The sequence below is a fragment of the Drosophila suzukii genome, chromosome X, assembly GCF_043229965.1.
Source record: "Drosophila suzukii chromosome X, CBGP_Dsuzu_IsoJpt1.0, whole genome shotgun sequence".
Taxonomy (NCBI): Eukaryota; Metazoa; Arthropoda; class Insecta; order Diptera; family Drosophilidae; genus Drosophila; species Drosophila suzukii.
The window spans coordinates 12,923,984-12,945,627 of NC_092084.1; the positions used below are offsets into that span (position 1 = coordinate 12,923,984).

General features: G+C 35.7%; 1 protein-coding gene across 1 annotated transcript in view; it reads right to left on the minus strand.

The window, feature by feature from the left end:
* Window positions 1-21,644, minus strand: part of Muc14A (Mucin 14A) — an 81,578-nt gene that overhangs the window by 57,835 nt on the left and 2,099 nt on the right. The window contains exons 4-10 of the mRNA XM_070997236.1: window positions 21,388-21,544; window positions 20,653-20,802; window positions 19,183-20,241; window positions 17,647-18,435; window positions 16,702-16,899; window positions 1,282-16,623; window positions 351-486 (exon numbers count right to left, since the gene is read on the minus strand). Of these exons, the coding sequence (XP_070853337.1) occupies window positions 351-486; window positions 1,282-16,623; window positions 16,702-16,899; window positions 17,647-18,435; window positions 19,183-20,241; window positions 20,653-20,802; window positions 21,388-21,544 (17,831 nt within the window). The remainder of the gene's footprint in view (window positions 1-350; window positions 487-1,281; window positions 16,624-16,701; window positions 16,900-17,646; window positions 18,436-19,182; window positions 20,242-20,652; window positions 20,803-21,387; window positions 21,545-21,644) is intronic.

Consider the following 21,644-nt stretch of genomic DNA (forward strand, 5'->3'; position numbering starts at 1 on the left):
TAGGCGATTGAGGTGATGATTCCAATAATGTACTTGATTGCGTTTGAGATTCCGAAAAGGTAGATTTTTCCTCTGTAGTTCTCTCTTGCTTTTCGGTACTGGAAATTTGAAGTGAAGTACTGGATATTGTAGGCGATTGAGGTGATGATTGCAATAATGTTGTACTTGATTGCGGTAGGGATTCCGAAAATGTAGATTTTTTCTCTGTAGTTCTCTCTTTCTTTTCGGTACTGGACATTGGAACTGAAGTACTGGATATTGTAGGCGATTGAGGTGATGATTCCAATAATGTACTTGATTGCGTTTGAGATTCCGAAAATGTAGACTTTTCCTCTGGAGTTGTTGCGTATTTTTCTGTACTCGATTTTGGAAAATAACTACTGGATATTGTACTCAATTGAGGAAAAGACTTTGAAAATGTTGTGCTTGTTCGCGGTAGGGATTCCGAAAATGTAGACTTTTCCTCTGGAGTTGTTGCATATTTTTCTGTACTTGGTGTTTGAAAATAACTACTAGATATTGTACTCAACTGAGGAAAAGACTTTGAAACAGTTGTGCTTGATTGCGATTGAGATTCCGGAAATGTAGATTTTTCCTTTGGAGTTCTCTCTTCCTTTTCGGTGCTGGACATTTGAACTGAACTACTGGATATTGTAGGCGATTGAGGTGATGATTCCAATAATATTGTACTTAATTGCGGATGAGATTCCGAAAATGTAGACTTTTTATTTTGAGTAGTATTGTATATTTCTGTACTCGGTGTTTGAAAAGAACTATTGAATATTGTACTCAATTGGGGTAGAGACATTAAATAAATTGTGCTTGATTGCGGCAGAGATTCCAAAATCCGATTTGATTTGGTGACTCCTGACTGGTTGGATGCACTTTCTGTTACATTTATGGTGCTTTCTGAATTACTACTTCTAAACATACATTCGCAGATGCATGAGTCTTTTCCCTTCTTCAATTTGCAACTACAATCACACGCAGGAACACTTGACTGTTCAAACTGATCTGTTGATATTGTACTTGATTGAGATTTCAATAGTTCGCTAAATTCTTTTGGAGCTGTTTGACCAATATCTGTAACAGACATTTGAAGTGTCGGATATTTTGATGGTTTACTTTTTACCGCCGAAGTTATTGCGTATTTTTTTAAGCTTGTAGTTTTTAAAGACTGTTCGGATATTGAACTAAGTTGAGCTGAAGGCTCTGACCATCTTGTTGTTTCTTCTGTGGTTGTTCTATATTTTTCTGTACCAAAAATTTCAAATGATCTACTTGATATGGCACTCGATAGAGGTAAAGATTGTGATATTTCGCTTAGTTCCTCTTGAGTTATTTGATCTTTTGCTGAAGTCGAAATTCTTAAAAAACTTCCGGGTTTTGATTGAGGCTCCCACTTCTTTGATTCTTCCTCTGATGGAATAGTGTTTTTTCCTGTACTAGAAATTACAATTGATGTACCTGATATTGTACTCGATTGAGATTCCGGTATTTTATTAATTTCCTTTTCAGTTATTCGATCTTTTAGTGTAGTCGAAATTTGAAGTGAACTGCCTGATGTTGTACTTGATTCAGGCGGAGATTCCAGTTTTGTTTTTTCCTCTGAAACTATTTGGTATTTTTCTGTACTATAAATCTGAAATGAACTTCTAGGTGTACTGTATTGATTTGATTGGTTGGCTGTTGACTGCTCGAATGCACTTTCTGTTACACCTTTCGTGCTTTCCGAAGTGCTGCTTGTAAAAATACATTCGCAGATGCATGAGTCCGTTCCCTTCTTTAACTGGCAGGTACAATCACATACAGGAACACTTGACTGTTCAAACTGACTTGTTGATATTGCACTTGATTGAGATTTAAATAGTTCGCTAAATTCTTTTCGAGCTGTTTGACTAATTTCTGAAACCGACATATTAGGTGTTGGATATTTTGATGGTTTACTTTTTACCGCCGAAGTTATTTGGAATTTCTTTGAGCTTGAAGTTTTAAAAGACTGTCCTGATATATAACTTAGTTGTGGTGAAGGCTCCGACCATCTTGCTGTTTCTTCTGTAGGTGTTTCGTATTTTTCCGTACTAGACATTTCAAATGATCTACTTGATATTGTAGTCGATTGAGGTAGAGATTGCGATATTTCAGTAAGTTCCTCTTCAGTTATTCGATCTTTTGCTGCAGTCGAAAATTTAAATAGACTTCCGGATGATGTCCTTGATTGAAGCGGAGATTCCAACTTCTTTGTTTCTTCCTTTGGTGGAAAAGAGTATTTTCCTGTACTAGAAATTTCAAATGATGTACTTGATATTGTACTCGATTGAGGTAGAGATTCCGATATTTTATTAATTTTATTTTCAGTTACTCGATCTTTAAGTGTAGTCAAAACTTGAAGTAAACTGCCTGATGTTGTACTTGATTCAGGAAGTTTGGTTTTTTCCTCTGAAACTATTTGGTATTTTTCTGTACTATAAATCTGAAATGAACTTCTAGGTGTACTGTATTGATTTGATTGGTTGGCTGTTGACTGCTCGAATGCACTTTCTGTTACACCTTTCGTGCTTTCCGAAGTGCTGCTTGTAAAAATACATTCGCAGATGCATGAGTCCGTTCCCTTCTTTAACTGGCAGGTACAATCACATACAGGAACACTTGACTGTTCAAACTGACTTGTTGATATTGCACTTGATTGAGATTTAAATAGTTCGCTAAATTCTTTTCGAGCTGTTTGACTAATTTCTGAAACCGACATATTAGGTGTTGGATATTTTGATGGTTTACTTCTTATCGCCGAAGTTATTTGGAATTTCTTTGAGCGTGAAGTTTCAAAAGACTGTCCTGATGTTAAACTTAATTGTGGTGAAGGCTCCGACCATCTTGCTGTTTCTTCTGTAGGTGTTTTGTATTTTTCTGTACTAGACATTTCAAATGATCTACTTGATATTGCACTGGATTGAGGTAAAGATTGCGTTATTTCAGTAAGTTCCTCTTGAGTTATTCGATCTTTTGCTGTAGTAGAAATTTTAAATAAGCTTTCGGATGTTGTCCTTGATTGAAGCGGAGATTCCAACTTCTTTGATTCTTTCTCTGGTGGAAAAGAGTATTTTCCTGTACTAGAAATTTCAAATGATGTACTTGATATTGTACTCGATTGAGGTAGAGATTCCGGTATTTTATTAATTTCATTTTCAGTTATTCGATCTTTAAGTGTAGTCAAAACTTGAAGTGAACTGCCTGATGTTGTACTTGATTCAAGCAGTTTGGATTTTTCCGCTGAAACTATTTGGTATTTTTCTGTACTATAAATCTGAAATGAACTTCTAGATGTACTGTATTGATTTGATTGGTTGGCTGTTGACTGCTCAAATGCACTTTCTGTTACACCTTTCGTGCTTTCCGAAGTGCTGCTTGTAAAAATACATTCGCAGATGCATGAGTCCGTTCCCTTCTTTAACTGGCAGGTACAATCACATACAGGAACACTTGACTGTTCAAACTGACTTGTTGATATTGCACTTGATTGAGATTTAAATAGTTCGCTAAATTCTTTTCGAGCTGTTTGACTAATTTCTGAAACCGACATATTAGGTGTTGGATATTTTGATGGTTTACTTCTTATCGCCGAAGTTATTTGGAATTTCTTTGAGCTTGAAGTTTTAAAAGACTGTCCTGATATAGAACTTAATTGTCGTGAAGGCTCCGACCTTCTTGCTGTTTCTTCTGTAGGTGTTTCGTATTTTTCCGTACTAGACATTTCAAATGATCTACTTGATATTGTAGTCGATTGAGGTAGAGATTGCGATATTTCAGTAAGTTCCTCTTGAGTTATTCGATCTTTTGCTGCAGTCGAAATTTTAAATAGACTTCCGGATGATGTCCTTGATTGAAGCGGAGATTCCAACTTCTTTGTTTCTTCCTTTGGTGGAATAGAGTATTTTCCTGTACTAGAAATTTCAAATGATGTACTTGATATTGTACTCGATTGAGGAAGAGATTCCGATATTTTATTAAGTTTATTTTCAGTTACTCGATCTTTAAGTGTAGTCAAAACTTGAAGTGAACTGCCTGATGTTGTACTTGATTCAGGCAGTTTGGTTTTTTCCTCTGTAACTAGTTGGTATTTTTCTGTACTATAAATCTGAAAAGAACTTTTAGATGTACTGTATTGATTTGATTGGTTGACTGTTGACTGCTCGAATGCACTTTCTGTTACACCTTTCGTGCTTTCCGAAGTGCTGCTTGTAAAAATACATTCGCAGATGCATGAGTCCGTTCCCTTCTTTAACTGGCAGGTACAATCACATACAGGAACACTTGACTCTTCAAACTGACTTGTTGATATTGCACTTGATTGAGATTTTAAAAATTCGCTAAATTCTTTTCGAGCTGTTTGACTAATTTCTGAAACCGACATATTAGGTGTTGGATATTTTGATGGTTTACTTCTTATCGCCGAAGTTATTTGGAATTTCTTTGAGCTTGAAGTTTTAAAAGACTGTCCTGCTATAGAACTTAATTGTCGTGAAGGCTCCGACCATCTTGCTGTCTCTTCTGTAGGTGTTTCGTATTTTTCCGTACTAGACATTTCAAATGATCTACTTGATATTGTAGTCGATTGAGGTAGAGATTGCGATATTTCAGTAAGTTCCTCTTTAGTTATTCGATCTTTTGCTGTAGTAGAAATTTTAAATAAGCTTTCGGATGTTGTCCGTGATTGAAGCGGAGATTCCAACTTCTTTGATTCTTTCTCTGGTGGAAAAGAGTATTTTCCTGTACTAGAAATTTCAAATGATGTACTTGATATTGTACTCGATTGAGGTAGAGATTCCGGTATTTTATTAATTTCCTTTTCAGTTATTCGATCTTTTAGTGTAGTCGAAATTTGAAGTGAACTGCCTGATGTTGTACTTGATTCAGGCGGAGATTCCGGCAGTTTTGTTTTTTCCTCTGAAACTATTTGGTATTTTTCTGTACTATAAATCTGAAATGAACTTCTAGGTGTACTGTATTGATTTGATTGGTTGGCTGTTGACTGCTCGAATGCACTTTCTGTTACACCTTTCGTGCTTTCCGAAGTGCTGCTTGTAAAAATACATTCGCAGATGCATGAGTCCGTTCCCTTCTTTAACTGGCAGGTACAATCACATACAGGAACACTTGACTGTTCAAACTGACTTGTTGATATTGCACTTGATTGAGATTTAAATAGTTCGCTAAATTCTTTTCGAGCTGTTTGACTAATTTCTGAAACCGACATATTAGGTGTTGGATATTTTGATGGTTTACTTCTTATCGCCGAAGTTATTTGGAATTTCTTTGAGCGTGAAGTTTCAAAAGACTGTCCTGATGTTAAACTTAATTGTGGTGAAGGCTCCGACCATCTTGCTGTTTCTTCTGTAGGTGTTTCGTATTTTTCTGTACTAGACATTTCAAATGATCTACTTGATATTGCACTGGATTGAGGTAAAGATTGCGTTATTTCAGTAAGTTCCTCTTGAGTTATTCGATCTTTTGCTGTAGTAGAAATTTTAAATAAGCTTTCGGATGTTGTCCTTGATTGAAGCGGAGATTCCAACTTCTTTGATTCTTTCTCTGGTGGAAAAGAGTATTTTCCTGTACTAGAAATTTCAAATGATGTACTTGATATTGTACTCGATTGAGGTAGAGATTCCGGTATTTTATTAATTTCATTTTCAGTTATTCGATCTTTAAGTGTAGTCAAAACTTGAAGTGAACTGCCTGATGTTGTACTTGATTCAAGCAGTTTGGATTTTTCCGCTGAAACTATTTGGTATTTTTCTGTACTATAAATCTGAAATGAACTTCTAGATGTACTGTATTGATTTGATTGGTTGGCTGTTGACTGCTCGAATGCACTTTCTGTTACACCTTTCGTGCTTTCCGAAGTGCTGCTTGTAAAAATACATTCGCAGATGCATGAGTCCGTTCCCTTCTTTAACTGGCAGGTACAATCACATACAGGAACACTTGACTGTTCAAACTGACTTGTTGATATTGCACTTGATTGAGATTTAAATAGTTCGCTAAATTCTTTTCGAGCTGTTTGACTAATTTCTGAAACCGACATATTAGGTGTTGGATATTTTGATGGTTTACTTTTTACCGCCGAAGTTATTTGGAATTTCTTTGAGCTTGAAGTTTTAAAAGACTGTCCTGATATATAACTTAGTTGTGGTGAAGGCTCCGACCATCTTGCTGTTTCTTCTGTAGGTGTTTCGTATTTTTCCGTACTAGACATTTCAAATGATCTACTTGATATTGTAGTCGATTGAGGTAGAGATTGCGATATTTCAGTAAGTTCCTCTTCAGTTATTCGATCTTTTGCTGCAGTCGAAAATTTAAATAGACTTCCGGATGATGTCCTTGATTGAAGCGGAGATTCCAACTTCTTTGTTTCTTCCTTTGGTGGAATAGAGTATTTTCCTGTACTAGAAATTTCAAATGATGTACTTGATATTGTACTCGATTGAGGTAGAGATTCCGATATTTTATTAATTTTATTTTCAGTTACTCGATCTTTAAGTGTAGTCAAAACTTGAAGTAAACTGCCTGATGTTGTACTTGATTCAGGAAGTTTGGTTTTTTCCTCTGAAACTATTTGGTATTTTTCTGTACTATAAATCTGAAATGAACTTCTAGGTGTACTGTATTGATTTGATTGGTTGGCTGTTGACTGCTCGAATGCACTTTCTGTTACACCTTTCGTGCTTTCCGAAGTGCTGCTTGTAAAAATACATTCGCAGATGCATGAGTCCGTTCCCTTCTTTAACTGGCAGGTACAATCACATACAGGAACACTTGACTGTTCAAACTGACTTGTTGATATTGCACTTGATTGAGATTTAAATAGTTCGCTAAATTCTTTTCGAGCTGTTTGACTAATTTCTGAAACCGACATATTAGGTGTTGGATATTTTGATGGTTTACTTCTTATCGCCGAAGTTATTTGGAATTTCTTTGAGCGTGAAGTTTCAAAAGACTGTCCTGATGTTAAACTTAATTGTGGTGAAGGCTCCGACCATCTTGCTGTTTCTTCTGTAGGTGTTTTGTATTTTTCTGTACTAGACATTTCAAATGATCTACTTGATATTGCACTGGATTGAGGTAAAGATTGCGTTATTTCAGTAAGTTCCTCTTGAGTTATTCGATCTTTTGCTGTAGTAGAAATTTTAAATAAGCTTTCGGATGTTGTCCTTGATTGAAGCGGAGATTCCAACTTCTTTGATTCTTTCTCTGGTGGAAAAGAGTATTTTCCTGTACTAGAAATTTCAAATGATGTACTTGATATTGTACTCGATTGAGGTAGAGATTCCGGTATTTTATTAAATTCATTTTCAGTTATTCGATCTTTAAGTGTAGTCAAAACTTGAAGTGAACTGCCTGATGTTGTACTTGATTCAAGCAGTTTGGATTTTTCCGCTGAAACTATTTGGTATTTTTCTGTACTATAAATCTGAAATGAACTTCTAGATGTACTATATTGATTTGATTGGTTGGCTGTTGACTGCTCGAATGCACTTTCTGTTACACCTTTCGTGCTTTCCGAAGGGCTGCTTGTAAAAATACATTCGCAGATGCATGAGTCCGTTCCCTTCTTTAACTGGCAGGTACAATCACATACAGGAACACTTGACTGTTCAAACTGACTTGTTGATATTGCACTTGATTGAGATTTAAATAGTTCGCTAAATTCTTTTCGAGCTGTTTGACTAATTTCTGAAACCGACATATTAGGTGTTGGATATTTTGATGGTTTACTTCTTATCGCCGAAGTTATTTGGAATTTCTTTGAGCTTGAAGTTTTAAAAGACTGTCCTGATATAGAACTTAATTGTCGTGAAGGCTCCGACCTTCTTGCTGTTTCTTCTGTAGGTGTTTCGTATTTTTCCGTACTAGACATTTCAAATGATCTACTTGATATTGTAGTCGATTGAGGTAGAGATTGCGATATTTCAGTAAGTTCCTCTTGAGTTATTCGATCTTTTGCTGCAGTCGAAATTTTAAATAGACTTCCGGATGATGTCCTTGATTGAAGCGGAGATTCCAACTTCTTTGTTTCTTCCTTTGGTGGAATAGAGTATTTTCCTGTACTAGAAATTTCAAATGATGTACTTGATATTGTACTCGATTGAGGAAGAGATTCCGATATTTTATTAAGTTTATTTTCAGTTACTCGATCTTTAAGTGTAGTCAAAACTTGAAGTGAACTGCCTGATGTTGTACTTGATTCAGGCAGTTTGGTTTTTTCCTCTGTAACTAGTTGGTATTTTTCTGTACTATAAATCTGAAAAGAACTTTTAGATGTACTGTATTGATTTGATTGGTTGACTGTTGACTGCTCGAATGCACTTTCTGTTACACCTTTCGTGCTTTCCGAAGTGCTGCTTGTAAAAATACATTCGCAGATGCATGAGTCCGTTCCCTTCTTTAACTGGCAGGTACAATCACATACAGGAACACTTGACTCTTCAAACTGACTTGTTGATATTGCACTTGATTGAGATTTTAAAAATTCGCTAAATTCTTTTCGAGCTGTTTGACTAATTTCTGAAACCGACATATTAGGTGTTGGATATTTTGATGGTTTACTTCTTATCGCCGAAGTTATTTGGAATTTCTTTGAGCTTGAAGTTTTAAAAGACTGTCCTGATATAGAACTTAATTGTCGTGAAGGCTCCGACCATCTTGCTGTTTCTTCTGTAGGTGTTTCGTATTTTTCCGTACTAGACATTTCAAATGATCTACTTGATATTGTAGTCGATTGAGGTAGAGATTGCGATATTTCAGTAAGTTCCTCTTGAGTTATTCGATCTTTTGCTGTAGTAGAAATTTTAAATAAGCTTTCGGATGTTGTCCTTGATTGAAGCGGAGATTCCAACTTCTTTGATTCTTTCTCTGGTGGAAAAGAGTATTTTCCTGTACTAGAAATTTCAAATGATGTACTTGATATTGTACTCGATTGAGGTAGAGATTCCGGTATTTTATTAATTTCCTTTTCAGTTATTCGATCTTTTAGTGTAGTCGAAATTTGAAGTGAACTGCCTGATGTTGTACTTGATTCAGGCGGAGATTCCGGCAGTTTTGTTTTTTCCTCTGAAACTATTTGGTATTTTTCTGTACTATAAATCTGAAATGAACTTCTAGGTGTACTGTATTGATTTGATTGGTTGGCTGTTGACTGCTCGAATGCACTTTCTGTTACACCTTTCGTGCTTTCCGAAGTGCTGCTTGTAAAAATACATTCGCAGATGCATGAGTCCGTTCCCTTCTTTAACTGGCAGGTACAATCACATACAGGAACACTTGACTGTTCAAACTGACTTGTTGATATTGCACTTGATTGAGATTTAAATAGTTCGCTAAATTCTTTTCGAGCTGTTTGACTAATTTCTGAAACCGACATATTAGGTGTTGGATATTTTGATGGTTTACTTCTTATCGCCGAAGTTATTTGGAATTTCTTTGAGCGTGAAGTTTCAAAAGACTGTCCTGATGTTAAACTTAATTGTGGTGAAGGCTCCGACCATCTTGCTGTTTCTTCTGTAGGTGTTTCGTATTTTTCTGTACTAGACATTTCAAATGATCTACTTGATATTGCACTGGATTGAGGTAAAGATTGCGTTATTTCAGTAAGTTCCTCTTGAGTTATTCGATCTTTTGCTGTAGTAGAAATTTTAAATAAGCTTTCGGATGTTGTCCTTGATTGAAGCGGAGATTCCAACTTCTTTGATTCTTTCCCTGGTGGAAAAGAGTATTTTCCTGTACTAGAAATTTCAAATGATGTACTTGATATTGTACTCGATTGAGGTAGAGATTCCGGTATTTTATTAATTTCATTTTCAGTTATTCGATCTTTAAGTGTAGTCAAAACTTGAAGTGAACTGCCTGATGTTGTACTTGATTCAAGCAGTTTGGATTTTTCCGCTGAAACTATTTGGTATTTTTCTGTACTATAAATCTGAAATGAACTTCTAGATGTACTGTATTGATTTGATTGGTTGGCTGTTGACTGCTCGAATGCACTTTCTGTTACACCTTTCGTGCTTTCCGAAGTGCTGCTTGTAAAAATACATTCGCAGATGCATGAGTCCGTTCCCTTCTTTAACTGGCAGGTACAATCACATACAGGAACACTTGACTGTTCAAACTGACTTGTTGATATTGCACTTGATTGAGATTTAAATAGTTCGCTAAATTCTTTTCGAGCTGTTTGACTAATTTCTGAAACCGACATATTAGGTGTTGGATATTTTGATGGTTTACTTTTTACCGCCGAAGTTATTTGGAATTTCTTTGAGCTTGAAGTTTTAAAAGACTGTCCTGATATATAACTTAGTTGTGGTGAAGGCTCCGACCATCTTGCTGTTTCTTCTGTAGGTGTTTCGTATTTTTCCGTACTAGACATTTCAAATGATCTACTTGATATTGTAGTCGATTGAGGTAGAGATTGCGATATTTCAGTAAGTTCCTCTTCAGTTATTCGATCTTTTGCTGCAGTCGAAAATTTAAATAGACTTCCGGATGATGTCCTTGATTGAAGCGGAGATTCCAACTTCTTTGTTTCTTCCTTTGGTGGAATAGAGTATTTTCCTGTACTAGAAATTTCAAATGATGTACTTGATATTGTACTCGATTGAGGTAGAGATTCCGATATTTTATTAATTTTATTTTCAGTTACTCGATCTTTAAGTGTAGTCAAAACTTGAAGTAAACTGCCTGATGTTGTACTTGATTCAGGAAGTTTGGTTTTTTCCTCTGAAACTATTTGGTATTTTTCTGTACTATAAATCTGAAATGAACTTCTAGGTGTACTGTATTGATTTGATTGGTTGGCTGTTGACTGCTCGAATGCACTTTCTGTTACACCTTTCGTGCTTTCCGAAGTGCTGCTTGTAAAAATACATTCGCAGATGCATGAGTCCGTTCCCTTCTTTAACTGGCAGGTACAATCACATACAGGAACACTTGACTGTTCAAACTGACTTGTTGATATTGCACTTGATTGAGATTTAAATAGTTCGCTAAATTCTTTTCGAGCTGTTTGACTAATTTCTGAAACCGACATATTAGGTGTTGGATATTTTGATGGTTTACTTCTTATCGCCGAAGTTATTTGGAATTTCTTTGAGCGTGAAGTTTCAAAAGACTGTCCTGATGTTAAACTTAATTGTGGTGAAGGCTCCGACCATCTTGCTGTTTCTTCTGTAGGTGTTTTGTATTTTTCTGTACTAGACATTTCAAATGATCTACTTGATATTGCACTGGATTGAGGTAAAGATTGCGTTATTTCAGTAAGTTCCTCTTGAGTTATTCGATCTTTTGCTGTAGTAGAAATTTTAAATAAGCTTTCGGATGTTGTCCTTGATTGAAGCGGAGATTCCAACTTCTTTGATTCTTTCTCTGGTGGAAAAGAGTATTTTCCTGTACTAGAAATTTCAAATGATGTACTTGATATTGTACTCGATTGAGGTAGAGATTCCGGTATTTTATTAAATTCATTTTCAGTTATTCGATCTTTAAGTGTAGTCAAAACTTGAAGTGAACTGCCTGATGTTGTACTTGATTCAAGCAGTTTGGATTTTTCCGCTGAAACTATTTGGTATTTTTCTGTACTATAAATCTGAAATGAACTTCTAGATGTACTGTATTGATTTGATTGGTTGGCTGTTGACTGCTCGAATGCACTTTCTGTTACACCTTTCGTGCTTTCCGAAGTGCTGCTTGTAAAAATACATTCGCAGATGCATGAGTCCGTTCCCTTCTTTAACTGGCAGGTACAATCACATACAGGAACACTTGACTGTTCAAACTGACTTGTTGATATTGCACTTGATTGAGATTTAAATAGTTCGCTAAATTCTTTTCGAGCTGTTTGACTAATTTCTGAAACCGACATATTAGGTGTTGGATATTTTGATGGTTTACTTCTTATCGCCGAAGTTATTTGGAATTTCTTTGAGCTTGAAGTTTTAAAAGACTGTCCTGATATAGAACTTAATTGTCGTGAAGGCTCCGACCATCTTGCTGTTTCTTCTGTAGGTGTTTCGTATTTTTCCGTACTAGACATTTCAAATGATCTACTTGATATTGTAGTCGATTGAGGTAGAGATTGCGATATTTCAGTAAGTTCCTCTTGAGTTATTCGATCTTTTGCTGCAGTCGAAATTTTAAATAGACTTCCGGATGATGTCCTTGATTGAAGCGGAGATTCCAACTTCTTTGTTTCTTCCTTTGGTGGAATAGAGTATTTTCCTGTACTAGAAATTTCAAATGATGTACTTGATATTGTACTCGATTGAGGAAGATATTCCGATATTTTATTAAGTTTATTTTCAGTTACTCGATCTTTAAGTGTAGTCAAAACTTGAAGTGAACTGCCTGATGTTGTACTTGATTCAGGCAGTTTGGTTTTTTCCTCTGTAACTAGTTGGTATTTTTCTGTACTATAAATCTGAAAAGAACTTTTAGATGTACTGTATTGATTTGATTGGTTGACTGTTGACTGCTCGAATGCACTTTCTGTTACACCTTTCGTGCTTTCCGAAGTGCTGCTTGTAAAAATACATTCGCAGATGCATGAGTCCGTTCCCTTCTTTAACTGGCAGGTACAATCACATACAGGAACACTTGACTCTTCAAACTGACTTGTTGATATTGCACTTGATTGAGATTTTAAAAATTCGCTAAATTCTTTTCGAGCTGTTTGACTAATTTCTGAAACCGACATATTAGGTGTTGGATATTTTGATGGTTTACTTCTTATCGCCGAAGTTATTTGGAATTTCTTTGAGCTTGAAGTTTTAAAAGACTGTCCTGATATAGAACTTAATTGTCGTGAAGGCTCCGACCATCTTGCTGTTTCTTCTGTAGGTGTTTCGTATTTTTCCGTACTAGACATTTCAAATGATCTACTTGATATTGTAGTCGATTGAGGTAGAGATTGCGATATTTCAGTAAGTTCCTCTTGAGTTATTCGATCTTTTGCTGTAGTAGAAATTTTAAATAAGCTTTCGGATGTTGTCCTTGATTGAAGCGGAGATTCCAACTTCTTTGATTCTTTCTCTGGTGGAAAAGAGTATTTTCCTGTACTAGAAATTTCAAATGATGTACTTGATATTGTACTCGATTGAGGTAGAGATTCCGGTATTTTATTAATTTCCTTTTCAGTTATTCGATCTTTTAGTGTAGTCGAAATTTGAAGTGAACTGCCTGATGTTGTACTTGATTCAGGCGGAGATTCCGGCAGTTTTGTTTTTTCCTCTGAAACTATTTGGTATTTTTCTGTACTATAAATCTGAAATGAACTTCTAGGTGTACTGTATTGATTTGATTGGTTGGCTGTTGACTGCTCGAATGCACTTTCTGTTACACCTTTCGTGCTTTCCGAAGTGCTGCTTGTAAAAATACATTCGCAGATGCATGAGTCCGTTCCCTTCTTTAACTGGCAGGTACAATCACATACAGGAACACTTGACTGTTCAAACTGACTTGTTGATATTGCACTTGATTGAGATTTAAATAGTTCGCTAAATTCTTTTCGAGCTGTTTGACTAATTTCTGAAACCGACATATTAGGTGTTGGATATTTTGATGGTTTACTTTTTACCGCCGAAGTTATTTGGAATTTCTTTGAGCTTGAAGTTTTAAAAGACTGTCCTGATATATAACTTAGTTGTGGTGAAGGCTCCGACCATCTTGCTGTTTCTTCTGTAGGTGCTTCGTATTTTTCCGTACTAGACATTTCAAATGATCTACTTGATATTGTAGTCGATTGAGGTAGAGATTGCGATATTTCAGTAAGTTCCTCTTGAGTTATTCGATCTTTTGCTGCAGTCGAAATTTTAAATAGACTTCCGGATGATGTCCTTGATTGAAGCGGAGATTCCAACTTCTTTGTTTCTTCCTTTGGTGGAATAGAGTATTTTCCTGTACTAGAAATTTCAAATGATGTACTTGATATTGTACTCGATTGAGGTAGAGATTCCGATATTTTATTAATTTTATTTTCAGTTACTCGATCTTTAAGTGTAGTCAAAACTTGAAGTAAACTGCCTGATGTTGTACTTGATTCAGGAAGTTTGGTTTTTTCCTCTGAAACTATTTGGTACTTTTCTGTACTATAAATCTGAAATGAACTTCTAGGTGTACTGTATTGATTTGATTGGTTGGCTGTTGACTGCTCGAATGCACTTTCTGTTACACCTTTCGTGCTTTCCGAAGTGCTGCTTGTAAAAATACATTCGCAGATGCATGAGTCCGTTCCCTTCTTTAACTGGCAGGTACAATCACATACAGGAACACTTGACTGTTCAAACTGACTTGTTGATATTGCACTTGATTGAGATTTAAATAGTTCGCTAAATTCTTTTCGAGCTGTTTGACTAATTTCTGAAACCGACATATTAGGTGTTGGATATTTTGATGGTTTACTTCTTATCGCCGAAGTTATTTGGAATTTCTTTGAGCGTGAAGTTTCAAAAGACTGTCCTGATGTTAAACTTAATTGTGGTGAAGGCTCCGACCATCTTGCTGTTTCTTCTGTAGGTGTTTCGTATTTTTCTGTACTAGACATTTCAAATGATCTACTTGATATTGCACTGGATTGAGGTAAAGATTGCGTTATTTCAGTAAGTTCCTCTTGAGTTATTCGATCTTTTGCTGTAGTAGAAATTTTAAATAAGCTTTCGGATGTTGTCCTTGATTGAAGCGGAGATTCCAACTTCTTTGATTCTTTCTCTGGTGGAAAAGAGTATTTTCCTGTACTAGAAATTTCAAATGATGTACTTGATATTGTACTCGATTGAGGTAGAGATTCCGGTATTTTATTAATTTCATTTTCAGTTATTCGATCTTTAAGTGTAGTCAAAACTTGAAGTGAACTGCCTGATGTTGTACTTGATTCAAGCAGTTTGGATTTTTCCGCTGAAACTATTTGGTATTTTTCTGTACTATAAATCTGAAATGAACTTCTAGGTGTACTGTATTGATTTGATTGGTTGGCTGTTGACTGCTCGAATGCACTTTCTGTTACACCTTTCGTGCTTTCCGAAGTGCTGCTTGTAAAAATACATTCGCAGATGCATGAGTCCGTTCCCTTCTTTAACTGGCAGGTACAATCACATACAGGAACACTTGACTGTTCAAACTGACTTGTTGATATTGCACTTGATTGAGATTTAAATAGTTCGCTAAATTCTTTTCGAGCTGTTTGACCACTTTCTGTAACCGACATATTAGGTGTTGGATATTTTGAGGGTTTACTTTTCACCGCGGAAGTTGTTTGGAATCTCTTTGAGCTTGAAGTTTCAAAAGACTGTCCTGATGTTAAACTTAATTGTGGTGAAGGCTCCGACCATCTCGCTGTTTCTTCTGTAGGTGTTTCGTATTTTTCTGAACTAGACATTTCAAATGATCTACTTGATATTGCACTGGATTGAGGTAAAGATTGCGTTATTTCAGTAAGTTCCTCTTGAGTTATTCGATCTTTTGCTGTAGCAGAAATTTTAAATAAGCTTTCGGATGTTGTCCTTGATTGAAGCGGAGATTCTAACTTCTTTGATTCTTTCTCTGGTGGAAAAGAGTATTTTCCTGTACTAGAAATATCAAATGATGTACTTGATATTGTACTCGATTGAGGTAGAGATTCCGGTATTTTATTAATTTCATTTTCAGTTATTCGATCTTTAAGTGTAGTCAAAACTTGAAGTGAACTGCCTGATGTTGTACTTGATTCAGGCAGTTTGGTTTTTTCCTCTGAAACTATTTGGTATTTTTCTGTACTATAAATCTGAAATGAACTTCTAGGTGTACTGTATTGATTTGATTGGTTGGCTGTTGACTGCTCGAATGCACTTTCTGTTACACCTTTCGTGCTTTCCGAAGTGCTGCTTGTAAAAATACATTCGCAGATGCATGAGTCCGTTCCCTTCTTTAACTGGCAGGTACAATCACATACAGGAACACTTGACTGTTCAAACTGACTTGTTGATATTGCACTTGATTGAGATTTAAATTGTTCGCTAAATTCTTTTCGAGCTATTTGACTAATTTCTGAAACCGACATATTAGGTGTTGGATATTTTGATGGTTTACTTCTTATCGCCGAAGTTATTTCAAATTTCTTTGAGCGTGAAGTTTCAAAAGACTGTCCTGATGTTAAACTTAATTGTGGTGAAGGCTCCGACCATCTCGCTGTTTCTTCTGTAGGTGTTTCGTATTTTTCTGAACTAGACATTTCAAATGATCTACTTGATATTGCACTGGATTGAGGTAAAGATTGCGTTATTTCAGTAAGTTCCTCTTGAGTTATTTGATCTTTTGCTGCAGTCGAAATTTTAAATAGACTTCCGGATGATGTTCTTGATTGAAGCGGAGATTCCAACTTCTTTGTTTCTTCCTTTGGTGGAATAGAGTATTTTCCTGTACTAGAAATTTCAAATGATGTACTTGATATTGTACTCGATTGAGGTAGAGATTCCGATATTTTATTAAGTTTATTTTCAGTTACTCGATATTTAAGTGCAGTCAAAACTTGAAGTGAACTGCCTGATGTTGTACTTGATTCAGGCAGTTTGGTTTTTTCCTCTGAAACTATTTGGTATTTTTCTGTACTATAAATCTGAAATGAACTTCTAGGTGTACTGTATTGATTTGATTGGTTGGCTGTTGACTGCTCGAATGCACTTTTTGTTACACCTTTCGTACTTTCCGAAGTGCTGCTTTTAAAAATACATTCGCAGATGCATGAGTCCGTTCCCTTCTTTAACTGGCAGGTACAATCACATACAGGAACACTTGTCTGTTCAAACTGACTTGTTGATATTGCACTTGATTGAGATTTAAATTGTTCGCTAAATTCTTTTCGAGCTGTTTGACTAATTTCTGAAACCGACATATTAGGTGTTGGATATTTTGATGGTTTACTTTTTACCGCCGGAGTTATTTGGAATTTCGTTGAGCTTGAAGTTTTAAAAGACTGTCCTGATATATAACTTAATTGTGGTGAAGGCTCTGTAGGTGTTTCGTATTTTTCTGTACTAGACATTTCAAATGATCTACTTGATATTGTAGTCGATTGAGGTAGAAGTTGCGATATTTCCGTAAGTTCCTCTTGAGTTATTCGATCTTTTGCTGCAGTCGAAATTTTAAATAGACTTCCGGATGATATTCTTGATTGAAGCGGAGATTCCAACTTCTTTGTTTCTTCCTTTGGTGGAATAGAGTACTTTCCTGTACTAGAAATTTCAAATGATGTACTTGATATTGTACTCGATTGAGGTAGAGATTCCGATATTTTATTAAGTTTATTTTCAGTTACTCGATCTTTAAGTGTAGTCAAAACTTGAAGTGAAGTGCCTGATGTTGTACTTGATTCAGGCGGAGATTCCGGCAGTTTTGTTTTTTCCTCTGAAACTATTTGGTATTTTTCTGTACTATAAATCTGAGAAGAACTTTTAGATGTACTGTATTGATTTGATTGGATTACTGTTGACTGCTCGAACGCACTTTCTGTTACACCTGCTGATATTGGACTTGATTGAGATTTAAATATTTCGCTAAATTCTTTTCGAGCTGTTTGACCAATTTCTGTAACCCACATATTAGGTGTTAGATATTTTGAGGGTTTACTTTTCACCGCGGAAGTTGTTTGGAATCTCTTTGAGCTTGAAGTTTCAAAAGACTGTCCTGATGTTAAACTTAATTGTGGTGAAGGCTCCGACCATCTTGCTTTTTCTTCTGTAGGTGTTTCGTATTTTTCTGTACTAGACATTTCAAATGATCTACTTGATATTGCACTGGATTGAGGTAAAGATTGCGTTATTTCAGTAAGTTCCTCTTGAGTTATTCGATCTTTTACTGTAGTAGAAATTTTAAATAAGCTTTCGGATGTTGTTCTTGATTGAAGCGGAGATTCCAACTTCTTTGATTCTTTCTCTGGTGGAATAGAGTATCTTCTTGTACTAGAAATATCAAAAGATGAACTTGATATTGTACTCGATTGAGGTAGAGATTCCGGTATTTTATTAATTTCATTTTCAGTTATTCGATCCTTAAGTGTAGTCAAAACTTGAAGTGAACTGCCTGATGTTGTACTTGATTCAGGCAGTTTGGTTTTTTCCTCTGAAACTATTTGGTATTTTTCTGTACTATAAATCTGAAATGAACTTCTAGGTGTACTGTATTGATTTGATTGGTTGGCTGTTGACTGCTCGAATGCACTTTCTGTTACACCTTTCGTGCTTTCCGAAGTGCTGCTTGTAAAAATACATTCGCAGATGCATGAGTCCGTTCCCTTCTTTAACTGGCAGGTACAATCACATACAGGAACACTTGACTGTTCAAACTGACTTGTTGATATTGCACTTGATTGAGATTTAAATTGTTCGCTAAATTCTTTTCGAGCTGTTTGACTAATTTCTGAAACCGACATATTAGGTGTTGGATATTTTGATGGTTTACTTTTTACCGCCGGAGTTATTTGGAATTTCGTTGAGCTTGAAGTTTTAAAAGACTGTCCTGATATATAACTTAATTGTGGTGAAGGCTCTGTAGGTGTTTCGTATTTTTCTGTACTAGACATTTCAAATGATCTACTTGATATTGTAGTCGATTGAGGTAGAAGTTGCGATATTTCCGTAAGTTCCTCTTGAGTTATTCGATCTTTTGCTGCAGTCGAAATTTTAAATAGACTTCCGGATGATGTTCTTGATTGAAGCGGAGATTCCAACTTCTTTGTTTCTTCCTTTGGTGGAATAGAGTATTTTCCTGTACTAGAAATTTCAAATGATGTACTTGATATTGTACTCGGTTGAGGTAGAGATTCCGATATTTTATTAAGTTTATTTTCAGTTACTCGATCTTTAAGTGTAGTCAAAACTTGAAGTGAACTGCCTGATGTTGTACTTGATTCAGGCGGAGATTCCGGTAGTTTTGTTTTTTCCTCTGAAACTATTTGGTATTTTTCTGTACTATAAATCTGAGAAGAACTTTTAGATGTACTGTATTGATTTGATTGGTTGACTATTGACTGCTCGAACGCACTTTCTGTTACACCTGCTGATATTGGACTTGATTGAGATTTAAATATTTCGCTAAATTCTTTTCGAGCTGTTTGACCAATTTCTGTAACCCACATATTAGGTGTTAGATATTTTGAGGGTTTACTTTTCACCGCGGAAGTTGTTTGGAATCTCTTTGAGCTTGAAGTTTCAAAAGACTGTCCTGATGTTAAACTTAATTGTGGTGAAGGCTCCGACCATCTTGCTTTTTCTTCTGTAGGTGTTTCGTATTTTTCTGTACTAGACATTTCAAATGATCTACTTGATATTGCACTGGATTGAGGTAAAGATTGCGTTATTTCAGTAAGTTCCTCTTGAGTTATTCGATCTTTTACTGTAGTAGAAATTTTAAATAAGCTTTCGGATGTTGTTCTTGATTGAAGCGGAGATTCCAACTTCTTTGATTCTTTCTCTGGTGGAATAGAGTATTTTCTTGTACTAGAAATATCAAAAGATGAACTTGATATTGTACTCGATTGAGGTAGAGATTCCGGTATTTTATTAATTTCATTTTCAGTTATTCGATCCTTAAGTGTAGTCAAAACTTGAAGTGAACTGCCTGATGTTGTACTTGATTCAGGCAGTTTGGTTTTTTCCTCTGAAACTATTTGGTTTTTTTCTGTACTATAAATCTGAAATGAACTTCTAGGTGTACTGTACTGATTTGATTGGTTGGCTGTTGACTGCTCGAATGCACTTTCTGTTACACCTTTCGTGCTTTCCGAAGTGCTGCTTGTAAAAATACATTCGCAGATGCATGAGTCCGTTCCCTTCTTTAACTGGCAGGTACAATCACATACAGGAACACTTGACTGTTCAAACTGACTTGTTGTTATTGCACTTGATTGAGATTTAAATTGTTCGCTAAATTCTTTTCGAGCTGTTTGACTAATTTCTGAAACCGATATATTAGGTGTTGGATATTTTGATGGTTTACTTCTTATCGCCGAAGTTATTTCAAATTTCTTTGAGCTTGAAGTTTTAAAAGACTGTCCTGATATAGAACTTAATTGTCGTGAAGGCTCCGACCATCTTGCTGTTTCTTCTGTAGGTGTTTCGTATTTTTCCGTACTAGACATTTCAAATGAACTACTTGATATTGTAGTCGATTGAGGTAAAGATTGCGATATTTCAGTAAGTTCCTCTTGAGTTATTCGATCTTTTGCTGCATTCGAAATTTTAAATAGACTTCCGGATGATGTTCTTGATTGAAGCGGAGATTCCAACTTCTTTGTTTCTTCCTTTGGTGGAATAGAGTATTCTCCTGTACTAGAAATTTTAAATGACGTACCTGATGTTGTACTCGATTGACGTTGAGATTCCGATATTTTATTAATTTCATTTTCAGTTATTCGATCTTTAAGTGTAGTCAAAACTTGAAGTGAACTGCCTGATGTTGTACTTGATTCAGGCAGTTTGGTTTTTTCCTCTGAAACTATTTGGTATTTTTCTGTACTATAAATCTGAAATGAACTTCTAGGTGTACTGTATTGATTTGATTGGTTGGCTGTTGACTGCTCGAATGCACTTTTTGTTACACCTTTCGTACTTTCCGAAGTGCTGCTTTTAAAAATACATTCGCAGATGCATGAGTCCGTTCCCTTCTTTAACTGGCAGGTACAATCACATACAGGAACACTTGACTGTTCAAACTGACTTGTTGATATTGCACTTGATTGAGCTTTAAATTGTTCGCTAAATTCTTTTCGAGCTGTTTGACTAATTTCTGAAACCGACATATTAGGTGTTGGATACTTTGATAGTTTACTTTTTACCGCCGAAGTTATTTGGAATTTCTTTGAGCTTGAAGTTTTAAAAGACTGTCCTGATATATAACTTAGTTGTGGTGAAGGCTCCGACCATCTTCCTGTTTCTTCTGTTGGTGTTTCGTATTTTTCTGTACTAGACATTTCAAGTGATCTACTTGATATTGTACTGGATTGAGGTAAAGATTGCATTATTTCGGTAAGTTCCTCTTGACTTATTCGATCTTTTGCCACAGTAGAAATTGTAAATAAGCTTCCGGATGTTGTTCTTGATTGAAGCGGAGATTCCAACTTCTTTGATTCTTTCTCTGGTGGAATAGAGTATTTTCCTGTACTAGAAATTTCAAATGATGTACTTGATATTGTACTCGATTGAGGTAGAGATTCCGATATTTTGTTAATTTTTTCTTCAGTTATCCGATCTACTACTGTAGTCGAAAGTTTAAATGAATTACCTGGAGTTGTTCTTGAATAAGGTGTTGATTCCGACTTTATTTTTTTCTTTTCTGAACCCGAAATTGTGTCTAAATTACTAGATGACGAACTCGATTGATTTGATTCGGTGAGTGGTGACTTTTTGGATGCACTATCTGATATACTTTTCCTGTCTTCTGAAGTGCTGCGGCTAAGACTGCACTCGCAGATGCATGAATCTTTGCCATTTTCTAATTCGCAGGTACAATCACATGCAGGAAAACTTGACTGTTCCAATTGAATTTTTGATATTGCACTTGTATGCCATGTTGTTTGTTTTTTGTATATACTCGTAATTTTAAGTGGCAGATATTTTGATACTTTATTT